The 13818-nt window shown below is 37.5% G+C and overlaps 1 protein-coding gene across 1 annotated transcript; it reads left to right on the top strand.

Annotated features, from left to right (window-relative positions):
- Window positions 1-12879: 12879 nt before the first annotated feature.
- LOC114022742 (olfactory receptor 151) lies at window positions 12880-13818 on the top strand. The gene has a single exon (XM_027835134.1). The coding sequence runs from the start codon at window positions 12889-12891 to the stop codon at window positions 13816-13818; it is 930 nt and encodes a 309-aa protein (XP_027690935.1). The 5' UTR covers window positions 12880-12888.

The following is a 13818-nucleotide window of genomic DNA, read 5'->3' as shown; positions in this document are numbered from 1 at the left end:
CATCTCCTAACCCACCACATACTTTCTCTACCTCCCCTCTGCCTCCATTTTTTCAGCTTTCTTTTTTGTGTTGCTTTCCCCCATTAGATTGTAAGCTCCTTGAAAGCAGGGGCTATCTTCTGCCCCTTTTTTATATCCCCAGCACTTAGCACAGTGCCTAGCATATAGTAGGTATTTAATAAATGTTTGTTGACTATTGGCTAAGACTCAGTAGGTTTTTGCAAATAATTTTGCAAAATATGACTTTATGATCACATGATTGAAAGGTACAGAAAATATAGAGCCCCACTACACTTAGTTTGTAGGTTATTTTCAAAGCATTTCACTCACTAGAGTAAAGGGCAATGTTAACAGCTTTCCTCCACCAAGGAGTCTCTCATGCATGTGTTAAGGTCATACCATATTTTTGAATAAATGCAACTGCATATATCTCTATCCAACAACTCTCTGACTGTTAGCATCAATCAATGTATAAAATAGGAATTCATTCCTGTTATGTAGGTTGTTCTGCACAGAATGTAAATGGAACAGGGATTCCTGATAGATGGTGAGATCCTCTTGATGATACTATTTGTGTATAATACTACATCTTAGAGCTTCACAAGGCCTCTTCAACGACTTCCATGATTGCCCAAAAGAGATCAGCCTGATATAGGAAAAAAACCAAATAGTCAAAAATGGCTATTATCCAGACTATGACATATGGGGGAATGAGCAGTCCAATAAGTTAGCCCATCAGTGCATATGTCTTGGATGAGCATCACAGATGGACAATGAACTGGGACAAGAATCAAGTAGAAGGAAGAGAGTAGGCTGAATTTCATTTGGCAAATTTTGCCACTCTTTTAATGATTTCAAGTTGTTCCCTGGAGAAAAAAAAATAACAAAAATATTCTCTGAATCCTTGTTGTTGTTTGTTGTTTGCCCTTTGTTCTCAAATCATATTGGATGGTTGAATATCACAGTCTCTGAAGAATCAAAACTGTAGGTGACCCAAAAGGCAACAGAGATACATGATGGGCACAAGTAAGTGGTTGCAGTACATAACCAATGATAAACTATAAACAAAGTAATTTAAGAAATATCATCCAGAAAATTCTTGGAAAAGAAAGAGGGCTAGTTACATTTCTAGAGATATATAGGGTAGGTACTGAACTGATATTACTTAATGCAAAAAGATTTACAAGAAGTCCTCTAGCATGTGAGGTAGACCTTCCATTGAAGTTCTATGGGAGAATGTGTATTTGAACTCCACAGAATGAGGAAAGGTTGCAACAAGAGAAAGAATAGCCATGTTGATGGGCATAGTCACAGACTCAATAATGTATGAGAAAATTAATATCACATTGTAAATCACCCTTCCTGGCATCAGTTATATCAACAAGAATCATTTTTCCCTTTCCAAGCTCAGAAAGAATTCATTAAATTCCTTGATAATAATCTTGGCTATAATGTGAAATAACTAGTGCAAAGGCATCAAGTTGGTAGATGGAATGTTGCATATGAGGAACGGAGAGTGGGTCAATGTAGCTACTATATGAAGAGAAATAAAAAAAAAAATACTGTGAAGTTAGAAAGGGGCCAAGTTTTAAAGTGATTTAAATGCCAGACATTTTGTTTTTGATCCTGGAGATACCAGGAAACCCCTGGAGTTCATCAAGTAAGAGAAGGATATGGTCAGATCTATGCTTTGTGGCACCTGAGTAGAGGATAGGTTGGAATGGAAGAGACTTCATGCAGGGAGAACAATTAGAAGGCTATTGAAATAGTACAGACAAGAAATAATAAGGGGTTGTACTAAATGCTGTAAGGTAGAAATGAGGGATTTGGCAAAGATTGGGCATGTGCGGTGAATTAAAATGAGGAGTCAAGAAGAGTGCCAAGGTTGCCAACCAGCACAACTGAAAATATGATGGTGCCCTCTACAGGAATAGGAAAGTTTGGGAAGAAAGTATCATTTGGGGAAAAATATAATGAGTTGCAGAATCTCAAAGTTGAAAGAGACCTAAAAGTTCATCCAGTCCAGCCCATATATGAAGAGGATCCTTTCAACAACATATGCAGCAAGCAGTCATCCATTCTTGTACTTTAAGACCTTCAGTGAGGGAAAACCCAGTATCCTCCCAAGTGGCTCATTCTATTATCAATAGCTCTAATTGTTGGTAAATTTTTCCTTATATTTAATCAAAGTCTGTTTCTCTGAACCTATCATCCATATTCCTTGCTCTGTCCATGGAAGCCAAGAAGGATAGGTCCTTTCCCATATGATAGCCGTTCAAGTACTTGAGAATATTTATCTTGTCTTCTCCTCTCCAGGTTAAATGTACTCACTTCCTTCTACCAATCTTCACCCTAAGTAATACTCAACTATACTCAGTCTTGATGTGGAAAGAAGTAAAATATAATCCCCTTCCAAAACCCTTATCCAACTCTATTAATAGGATGAACAAGTCACCAGAAGTCAAATAATAAGATTTCATTCAACCACACTAATAAAACCTATCATGAAAACCTATGCAACAAAATCATTCTTAATCTTTCACAACAAATGGAAAACTATTTCTTCCACAATCTTGTGCCACTGTGGAAAGGAGAACAGATCTGGAGTAGAAAGAGAGGGAATGGGATGGAAAGCAAAAAGGAAACATAGTCCAAAGAGTTAGGGTTGCATTGTATTACTACTGAAATAATATCTCTGAGGGAGCTTCTTGTCTCCTTGGTTATGCTTCCACAAGTATCACTTACAGTTATAATTAATAATAGTAACAATTCATTTAACCAAGCAAATAATAGAAAAGTTCACAAAAGAAGATAATTTTAATGACATGAAATTGAAAATCTTTTGCACAAAACAAAATCAATGCAACTATGATAAGAAGGAAAAATTTTTGTATCAGTTATCTCTGAAAAGATATGATATCCAACATGCACAAGGAATTCACACAAATATATAAGGTCAAAAGTTATTATTTAATGGATAAGTGATCAAATGTTACCAGCAAATAGCTTTCAAAAGATGAATTGTAAACTATTAAAAACCATATGAAAAACTGCTTCAAAACACAAATAAGAAGAAACAATGCAAACTGGAACAACTTTGAGGTTTCAATTCATATTTTATGGCAGGAAATCATGGGAGTTAAAGGAACAATGAAGAAGGAAGCAAATCCCTCACTGTCAAAGTCACTGACACTTCAAGTTACTTTGAAATTGTCCCTGATTTCCATATTTGCTACAATCAAAAGCTTAAGCCTAAATTCTTAATAATAGAATACTTTTTTCTGGATCTGACCATTCACATAGGAGATTCCCAGTGAGGAAATGCCCTCCATCAATAGAGATTAGGCAAGTTTCTGCCCCCTATAGTCTTAGAGAGTTGCCTGAGGCAGTGAAAGATTAAGTGATTTGTGTAGGATCACATTGTCAATATGTGTCAGAGGTAGAACTCGAACCATGGCCTTCCAGATTCTGTGACCAGGTCTGGATCCACTACCATCAAGTTGGCTACTTGAAAAGATGATTCTGGGGGCAGCTAGATGATGCAGTTGATAAAGCACTGGCCTAGGAGTCTGGAGGACCTGAGTTCAAATGCGGCCTCAGACCAAACACTTGATGCTTACTAGCTGTGTGACCCTGGGCAAGTCACTTAACCCCAATTGCCTTTAAAAAAAAAAAAAAGACACTTACTAGTGATGTGACCCTGTTACTTAACCCCAATTGCTTCAAAAAAGAAAAAAGAAAAGAAAATGTGATTACCTGGAATACTTGTTGAATAAAAAGTATCATGATAATAATGATAATTTTGATGATTACTGTAATGATGATATTAACAAGGCTTATAAAGGTAAATATTTATCTCAAAACCAAAGCCAAGAATGATCAGGAATAAGGCTTACTCAGGGGCCTGAAAAGGAATGTTAAATATCTAAAGACTTAGCAGGAACTTCACAGTACAGGCTATAAATACAAACTGTAATTGCTTGTCTCTTAAGGAACCTAGTCTCTGGGGTGATGGGCTCCCAGGAGAACTTCTGTCCATAAAGACCAAAGATACTTATACCTATGTCAAAATCCTAATCTCAGGAATCTATTTTTCTTGATGGCCCTGGGTAATTGATTCCTCTGAACAGAGATAGAACCAGATAAAAATAAATATTCAACATAAGAATCAAGGGATCCCCTAAAATTCCTAGGTCTGAGTGGGGAAAATGTCTACGTTCCATCTTTCTTCAGTGTATTTTTAATTTTAGGTTTCAAGTAGCATTGGTAACAGAAAGGAAAATATACTCCACCGTCCTGTTTTTGTACTATACAGGCCTGGATATGCAAAATTTGATCACATGCTTTTTCTTCCTCCCATACTGTCTTCCCTTTCCCTAATTTTAAGAAAGAAATATAAGATCTCTTTTTTCTCCATATAATCCTGATTACTGCATTGCCAACAATATCAGTCCTAACCATCTGAAGGTTGGCTAATATTACTGGTGCAACCTCAAGGTAAGATGATTGACATTTGATATAATATGTTCTTGCTATACTCACCCAATTTTATTGAGTTATTATTCATTTCTTCTATTTGGATATAAAAGTTAGATCTTTGTCCCTCAGAGCTTCCCCCAAATAACAGTAACTAATTAACAGAGAGTAGACAAGGTTCATAGCAGTTAAAGGTCTTGCTATCTTTCTTCAAGTACGTTGAATTGATGGTAATAGAATGTACGAAGTGACTTTTCTCAGTCTCCATCTATTTCTACATTTTTTTTCTCTTCTCATTTACTCTACCTTCCCCTTTTCTTCCCTTAATTACCTTCCCTTACCTCCATTCCTTTCTCATTTTCACTTCTCCTTCTACTTTTTTTGCAGGCTGTTTTTTGTTGTTGTTGTTTTGGGTTTTTTGTTTTGTTTTGGTTTTTTTGCTACCACAAAAGTGTGATAATTAACATTTTCAGATATATAGGGCTTCTCCTTCTGTCTTTGATTTCCTTGGAGAATAGGTCCAGTAATGAGTTCAAGGTATATGAAAAGTTTAGTGACTTTTATCACATAATTCCAAATTATTTTCCAGAATGGCTAGACCAATTCACAACTCCACTAACAGTGTATTAGTTTACCTACCTTGGCTACAACTCCTCTAATGTTGACTAGTTTCTTGTTTTTGTCACATTTGGCAATTTAGTAAATGTGAGATGAAGCCTCAGAGTTGTTTTAATTTGTATTTCTCTTATTCATTCTTTGGAATATTCTTTCATATAGTTGTTCATAGTTTTCAATTCTTCTAAAAGAACAATTTTCTTGTTCCTATCCTTTGGTCAGCTCTTGGTCATATATTTGTGGAGATTTTTGGACTGGAATTATGATTTCCTTGGCATAGGGAACTCTCAGTGAGGAAACTTCCTCTACCATTGCAGATCAGTATTTGCTCTGCAACTCAGAGCGTTGAATGGGAAACTAAGAAGTTACCTCCCAGGGTCACACAATTAGTATGTGTCATAAGAGGAACTTAAAGTCAAGTCTTTCTGATTCTGAGACCAGTTCTCTATCCACTGGCAGTACTGCCTCTCATATTTGTGTTAATTCCCTATATATTTTGCACATCCTTATCAGAAATACTTGGTGCAAAGATTTTTTTTTCTCAATTGAGAGTTTCCTTTCTAATCCTAGGTGCCCTGATTTTGTTCATGCAAAAGATTTTTAATTTTATGTAGTCAAAATTATATTTATGATCATCACCAAAGAAATCACAGGTCTGTACCTCACTGCCCCCCCAAATTATTTTTATACCTTGTAAATTAAAAATGCTTACACTGGCCATAGTTGTACAAGAAGTCTCCTTCTATTCTCCTCTCACTTCTCATAATGTGACCTTTTATATTTAGGTCCCATAGCCATTTGAAATTTATTGTGGAATATGATATAAGATATTGATCCAAATGAGTTTCCTGCCAAATTGCTTTAGAGTTTTTCCAGTAGTTCCTGTCGCCTAAAGCAGAGAGGATAGACAACTGGCCTTGGAGCAAGGAAGACCTGAGTTTAAATCCTGCTTCAGACACTTTCCACCTATGTAGCCTTGGTCAAGTAATTTAACCTCTATCAACCTTAGTTTCCTCATCTGTAAAATAGAATAATGATAGCACTTACCTCATAGAATTGTGTGTATCAGATATTTGTAAAGTACTTTGAAAACCTTAAAGTGTTATATAAATGCTAGCTAGTATTATTAAAACTGATGATTTTCCATTACACCACGCTACATAAACACCTACACATACTCTAGCTTTTCATTCTTTTGAATCACTATTTAATGTAGCCCTGCTTTCAGCACCAGACTTAAATAGGACACATATTTCTAAGGAATTTTTCACCTTTGCCCAGAACTCTAGAACTCTAGTCAGGAGTGCTATCAAATGCCCTCATGGAGAGCTTCCATTTGCCATTTGATCATCACAATAATTGAAGCAACCTGATTGATTTCTGCTTATAACTTATCAGTCATAAGACTTTGTTCTTCCACACCCAAGGCTCTTTCCCATTTTCCTCTCACAAAATGAGAAAACAGAAAGAAAATGAAAAATCACATAGCAGCAAAATACTGCTGGCCTACATAAACAGACTCAGTAATGGCATTTGCTTCTTAAATTTGAAGAAAAATCCTCTAACTTCCTCCTACATACAATCAGTCTCCTGATAAACTAATTACTTTGATATACATATTTCAGAGTCCTTTATTAGCAACTGCAGGTCTCTCCTAATTTTTATAGCCCAACTTCTGACATAAAGAGCTTTCTATTAAGGGGAAAGGGAAAAAGAAGAGGAAAAACATTTCTATACAGTGTCTACTGGGCCAGGTACTATGCCAAGTACTTTTTATACAAATGTTATCTCATTTGATCCTCACAACAGCCCTGCAAGGTAGGTGCTGTTATTATCCCCATTTTATAGTAGAGAAAACTGGAGCAAACAGATGTTAAGTTATTTGCCTGGAGTCATATAGCCGGGAAATAAAAGCTATAAAAATTCAAAATTAGAGGCAGTACTTGATAAAGTTGTCCTGACTGCAAGTCTAACACTCTAGCCACTATTCCACTTATCTCCCTCAACTGCCTAAAAGTACATTTTGAAAGAACTTAAGTTTAATAAAAAGAAACTTTTGAAGTTTCAGTTTTTCCCTACAGAACCCACAGACTAAATACCAGGACTATGTAGTTGTCAACCTACGTCCTTCCTTCCATGATTTTACATGTAATCTATATTATTTCTAGTTCCACGCAGCTGCTTTCCCTAAACTACTTCAGTCCCAAAGAAACTATCAGGTTTCATCAGATTCTCCAGGTTTTCATCTTTCCTGAAGCTAAACCACTCTTCTAATTTACTCTGATTTTCAAGCAGTAAATCTCCCCTGACTCCTAAAAACCACAGAATTCTCTCCATTTACTCACCCCTCACTCTTGCCTTTTGCCTGCTGCCATGGCCACAACCTAGGTCCTGCCTGCTCAGCTGGAACTAGGTTTCTTTCTTTCCTTGGGCTAAGATGCCTGCTACTAACTGCTTTCATTCTTCAGCATGCTTATTCTCATTCAATAAAAGAATCTAGATTTTACTGGAGAGGGCATCCCTCGACACAGATCCCAACCTCTTCATGCCTTAGTAGATGGTCTTCAGGAGTTGCAACATCTACCTTATGGTGATGAGCCTGTCTGCTTATCATCAGATGACAGACACAAGCACAGTCTAGTACTACCTCATTCTCAAAGCCACTCCAGCTTGATGCGATCTGCCACAACTTCCTGTGCTGGCAAAACTTTCATTAACTAGGGTAGTGGAGCAATCATCAGTAAAGCAAACAAAGTTTATTTGGCACTGATACCTAGAAAACAATAATCTGCCCATACCCATGACAGCATTTGTATTTATGTAAAACAGGAAATTTTTCTTTACAATCTTATTACATGTACATGGATTTCAGGGCCCAACAAAATTTTACAGGCAGATGATGAAATTGTGTTCCCTGTGGCTTTCAGGGTTCACCTTTCAGTTCAATATCACTACATAATTCCTAGTTCCCATTTCCCATCCTCTGTTTCAACTGGAAAATATATGTCCCCAAATGGGGAAAATATTATTTCACTGAGTTATTGGGATTTCAAGTCCAGAGAGAGTGCTAAGGATGAAATCTAAGCAGCTAATGTGAACACAGTTCAAGAAAAACACTTACAAGGTATTCCAATAGATCCTATCAACACAGAGGCTATTTTTAAAATGGAAAATGCCAATTCTAGACTGTAAGCCTTCTCCCTATCTTGGACATGGGCATATTCAGATATTTCATTAACTAAAGCTACTCTTATTTATCTACATTATGCATACATACATCATGCTCTTAGTGCTGCAAATTAGAGACACAAGTAGATTTCTCAAAATGGGTTGGAACAGATAAGGCAGATGTTATCAGAGCTGGAGTTTCAGGGTTTGAGCCCAGGCAAGGCAAAGATTCTTCATTCTCTTTCACTGACAGATTCAACCGGTTGCCAAATGCCAATTCCACCTCCATTAAGTCTCCTGTATCCCCTCTTTTTTCCATATAGTAGAGGCTGAACCTATTATCTTCCCTAATTCAGAACCTCATTATCTATCCTCATTACTACTTGTACTACTATTACCACCTGGTGTCTGCCTCCCGTCTCTTTCCTCTTCACTTCATCCCTTTTCATCACTGTTAAAGTAATCTTATAAAGCACAGACAGATCTGACCAGGTCACTTTCCTACTCAAGAACTTCCAGTGGTGTCCTTTTATCTACCAAATCAAATACAAACTATTTAGTCTGACATTCAAAGTTACCTACAATCTGGTTCCAGCCTATCTTTCTAGACCTACTTCGCCAACTGATCTATGCGCTGTCCCCAGATCTCATCTCCCACCTCATCTTGCACCTGCCTGCAATAGACTTTATCTCATTTCCACCCCCATCTCCCCAATAACATCCTTTTCTTCACTCAAGGTCAAGTTCAAATGCCACTTTCTTGGTGACACCTTGCGTGATTCTCCAAGCTAAGGGATCTCTTCATTCCCAAATTGTTCAGGCCCCCCCGAACTTACCTATGCAGTTAATGATTTTTAAATTGTATTATACTTCTAGAGTACTCCTATAATTTTCTTTAGAAATGGGAAAATATACCTATAGTAGGTAATTACAGACATTTTCTCAATTGTCCTTTTCAAAAGTGCCTCAAAATTGCCTCAAAACTGCCACGTAAAGCACAGACTTCCTAGGTGTATACTTAGTCTAATTCAACTGCTCTTCCCATCATTGTTGTCTTTGATGCCATGTCTACTTCCTAATGCAGCACACCAGGGACCATGATGTTGGAGTCTAAATATGGTGGTTCACCTGTAATTGGTGGATAGAGAAGCTTATCATAGTAACTGACAGATATTTTCTATTTATCATCTGTTTCTTTTCTTCTTTCCAGTTCCATCCTTAAATGTTCTGGGGATCGTCTGGCTTAATTAGGCCTCTTACCAGGCTTTCTCTAAACTTGTTTTTCACTCTATTGCTTCTATCATATGCAGCAAGGCTTCTCCAAACTGTCGCCATGCTTCTCTGCAAGGTTTTACAAATGAGCTTATATTGAGTCAAATAGTCAACAAGTATTTATTAAACATCCACTATGAGCCACACACAGCACCAGACACCAAGGATACAAAAACAACAGCAAGATAGTCCGTGCCCTGAAGAATATTATATTTTATGGAGATGATACAACGTGCATTCTCTATAAGTAAATGCAAGATAGACAAAATAAATTCAAAGCTGTGGGGGGAAGGAAGGAGATTTGACAGATGAAGGAATTAGAAAAGGCCCCTTTAATGAGATAGGGATTCCTAGAGGCAGAGTTGAAGAAGGAGAGCATTCCAGACAAAGGGAACAGCCTGCAAAAAACAGGGAAAAGGAAGTTGGAATGTAATATATGGGGGACACAAAGTAGGCTAATTTGACTGGAATGTAGAGTTCATGAGAACATGTAATATTCTAAAACTAGTGTTGCATTTGGCTAGATTAGCAGGATTCTTCTCATGGACAAATGCTCCCTTTACACATATTGCATGAGCCTCTTAAATTTCAAGTCTTTTAGATTTGGCAATAATGCATCTTGGCAGATTGTATCCAACAACTTACACTCTCACAAATCTTTATTTTAAAAGAGAAATGTATGTTTATTAAGTAAACATAATTAAAATATGCCTTCATCATACTGGGGAAATTTTAGGTCACACACAAGTACAAAAATTGTAGTTCTTCAAAATAGGACTTAATTCTATCAGATAACCACTTGAGGGAATTAGCTTTTTAAAAAAGATATTGGTATCTTTTGGTTTTACATTATTTTTACATTTCTGAATATATCCCTCCCCTATGCCTCTACCCAGAAAGCCATCCTTTATAAAAGAGAATAAAAGTGAAAGAGGAAAAAAATCATAAAACTAACACTGATAGACTCTGAAAGTATATGCAATATTCCCTAACCAGAATCTCTTATATCTGCAAAGAAGAGGAAAGAGGTGAATTTTCTTAATTCTTTTTCTAGGACCAAATTTCTCAGTCATTAAAATTATTAAAGGCAGGCGCAGTGAATAGAGCACCGGCCCTGGATTCAGAAGGACCTGAGTTCAAATCCGGCCTCTGACACATAACACTTACTAGCTGTGTGACCCTGGGCAAGTCACTTAGCCCCACTGCCCAAAAAAAATTATTAAGCATTAATTTATAATTTTTTTATTCTTTATATTTACATTGTTATAGTTCTTGTGAATATTATTTTCCTGGTTCTTTTTACTTCATTCTGCATCAATATATGTAAGTCTTCCCATGCTACTCCAAATTCTCTATAGTCATCATTTCTTATAGCACAATACATTGCATTCATGTACCACAGTTTGCTTAGTTGTTCTCTCAATCAATGGGCATCAACTTTGTTTGAAGCTCTTCACTATAAAGAGGCAATAGTGAAAGGTAGAGGCAGAAGCAGGGAAATAGTTGTCTAAGGCCAGTGTCAATGTCAAGGAGAGTCATCCAGGGAACCCATGGCTCCTCTCTCTTGACTAGACAAGCACTGGTAGAAACGAATCAGATTTGGGCTATGAAAAGGTCCAGGATTGCTGAGGACAGCAGTGGTCTAACCAGGATTGGACCTACCAGGAGAAGGCTGAGGGTCTACAATAGGCTTTGGGCTTCTGGGCCCAAAGGAATGATACAAAGTAATAAGCAATAAGCATTTATTTAAGCACTCACTATGTGCTAGGCATAAGGGATAAAAAGACAAAATTGAAAGACAAAAGCTTGAAATCTGGGCAGGAAAGATAACATGCACATATATAAATTTAAGGAAACACTGCTGGGCCTATAGGGGAGAGGTACTATGCCCACTCCATTTTCTATTAAGGCACCTTCTGATCAGGAATTTAGGTCATCTGGACTGAATTCCACTACCCTGGTCTCAAATGAGTGGAGGCTAAGGTGGGGGTGGGTGGGTAGGGATTGGTAAGAGGGTTCATGCTTTTTTTCCACACTCTCTGGCTCACTGAATTCCTAACCCATAACTCCAGGGACAAATTATTTAAAGTTGAGGTTTAAATTTATGTTTGGATTTTCCCTAAAAGTGGGAGTACAAAGGTATTCAATGTACAATATCAGGCATGAAACAGGTATTTATTTCCTAGACACATAAGAAATGCTAAAATACAAAACAAAACAAAAACACCTCTCACAAATATATTTATTGATAGTAAGACTTAAAACAGGATTCAGTAACTGAATTTATAACTTGTTCAGTTAGTCACATAGAAGGTATAGCCATATATGAATATGTATACACATATATATACATATATCACTTGGGGGGTAGGGAGTAGAGGGATAAAGGTCTAGACCTCCATATTCCTCTGAGTAGAAAACTCTTAGTGGAAACTTCCTCCAGCAGTGAAGCATATGAAATCCTCTGTGACTTCTATTTTAGAAAGATGCCTAAGACACTGAGAGGTTAAGTAAGTTGCCCACAGTCACACAGCTAGGATCTGTCACAGGTAGGATTTGAATCTAGGTTTTCTTTACTTCAAGGTTAGCCCTCTATTTATTATGCCAAATTGTTTCTAATATAGCACTTCATGCCATCTCAAATCACATTTGTCTTCACATAAACCTAGCCACTACCTCCCTTCCAAATACAAGAAGTTAAGCTACAAAGTTAAGGAGGGTAGCAGCTAGGTGATGCAACAAATAGAGCACTGGACCTGTAATCAAGGAGATCTGAGACCCAGCCTTAGATACTTACAAGCTATGTGACCATAGGCAAGTCACTGTCTGCCTATGTTTCCTCAATTGTAAAACAGAAATAATAATACCATCTGCTTTCTAGAGCTGCTGGGAAGATAAAATGAGATAATATTTGTAGAGCATTTTGCAAACTCTAACGTGCTATATAAATGCTAGCGATTTTTCCTCAAGGCTACAAGTGACTGCTTCAAATGAAATCTCTTGAACTAAGCAGCATAGTTCTTTTCCAACACAACCAAAACCTGTCAGTGAAAAAAGACTCTGCCAATGGGTGAGTCAGGGAGCTGGATGGATGAAACAATGAGGAGATAAAAAGAGAAAGGGAAAAGACAGGCACAGAATACCTGGAAGAAGTTTTCTGCAGAACAAGTTTTTGTTTTTGTTTTTTTTTAAGGGCATTGATAGAACATGAGATTTTATAAAGTGAAATATACATTTCTTGCAGAAAAGTGGAGACAGATCTAATGGGTACAGTAAAATACTGGGTAGAACTAGAAGCACCCTTTAATGTGGTTCTTCTCTTCATTCCCCAGATTCTCCATCCTTACTTAGAAGAAAATGGCAGCAGAAAATCACTCGACAACGACTGAATTTGTCCTTGCAGGATTAACAGATCGTCCAGAATTCCAACTCCCTCTTTTCTTTCTGTTCCTTGGGATCTACATAATCACTATGGTGGGAAACCTGGGCATGATCACCCTCATTGGGCTGAATTCCAGCCTTCACACCCCCATGTACTATTTCCTCAGCAATTTGTCGTTTGTCGATCTCTGCTACTCTTCTGTTATTACTCCCAAGATGCTGGGAAATTTTGTACTGGAGAAAAACACAATCTCTTATCCAGGGTGCATGACTCAGCTCTATTTCTTCCTCGTATTTGTTATTGCTGAGTGTTACATGCTGACAGTGATGGCATATGATCGTTATGTGGCCATCTGTAGCCCACTGCTCTATAAGGTCATCATGTCCCATCATATCTGCTCCCTGCTGGTAGCCACAGTGTACATAATGGGATTCATTGGTTCAACGATAGAGACAGTCCTTATGTTGAAACTGTCTTATTGTAAATTCCTCATTAGTCATTACTTCTGTGATATCCTCCCCCTCATGAAACTTTCCTGCTCCAGCACCTATGATATTGAGATGGTGATTTTCTTTTTGGCTGGATTTAACATCATAGCAACCAGCTTAACAGTCCTTGTTTCTTATTCTTTCATCCTCTCCAGCATCCTCCGCATCCGCTCCACTGAAGGCAGGTCCAAAGTCTTCAGCACCTGCAGCTCCCACATTGCAGCTGTTGGTCTATTTTATGGGTCTACTGCATTCATGTATTTAAAACCTTCAACAGCCAGCTCCCTGGCCCAAGAGAATGTAGCTTCTGTATTTTACACCACAGTGATCCCCATGCTAAACCCCCTAATCTATAGCCTGAGGAACAAAGAGGTAAAAGCTGCCTTGCAGAAAACCTTAAGAAAAATTATGTTCTGA

This window comes from Vombatus ursinus, unplaced genomic scaffold, assembly GCF_900497805.2.
Source record: "Vombatus ursinus unplaced genomic scaffold, bare-nosed wombat genome assembly UNPS02014813.1, whole genome shotgun sequence".
Classification (NCBI taxonomy): Eukaryota; Metazoa; Chordata; class Mammalia; order Diprotodontia; family Vombatidae; genus Vombatus; species Vombatus ursinus.
The sequence above is the reverse complement of the archived record's forward strand: the minus strand, read 5'-3'. Positions and strand labels throughout refer to the sequence as shown.

Coding starts and splice junctions, on each gene's coding strand:
- LOC114022742 (XM_027835134.1), top strand. CDS start 12,889: ATGGCAGCAGAAAATCACTCGACAACGACTGAATTTGTCCTTGCAGGA.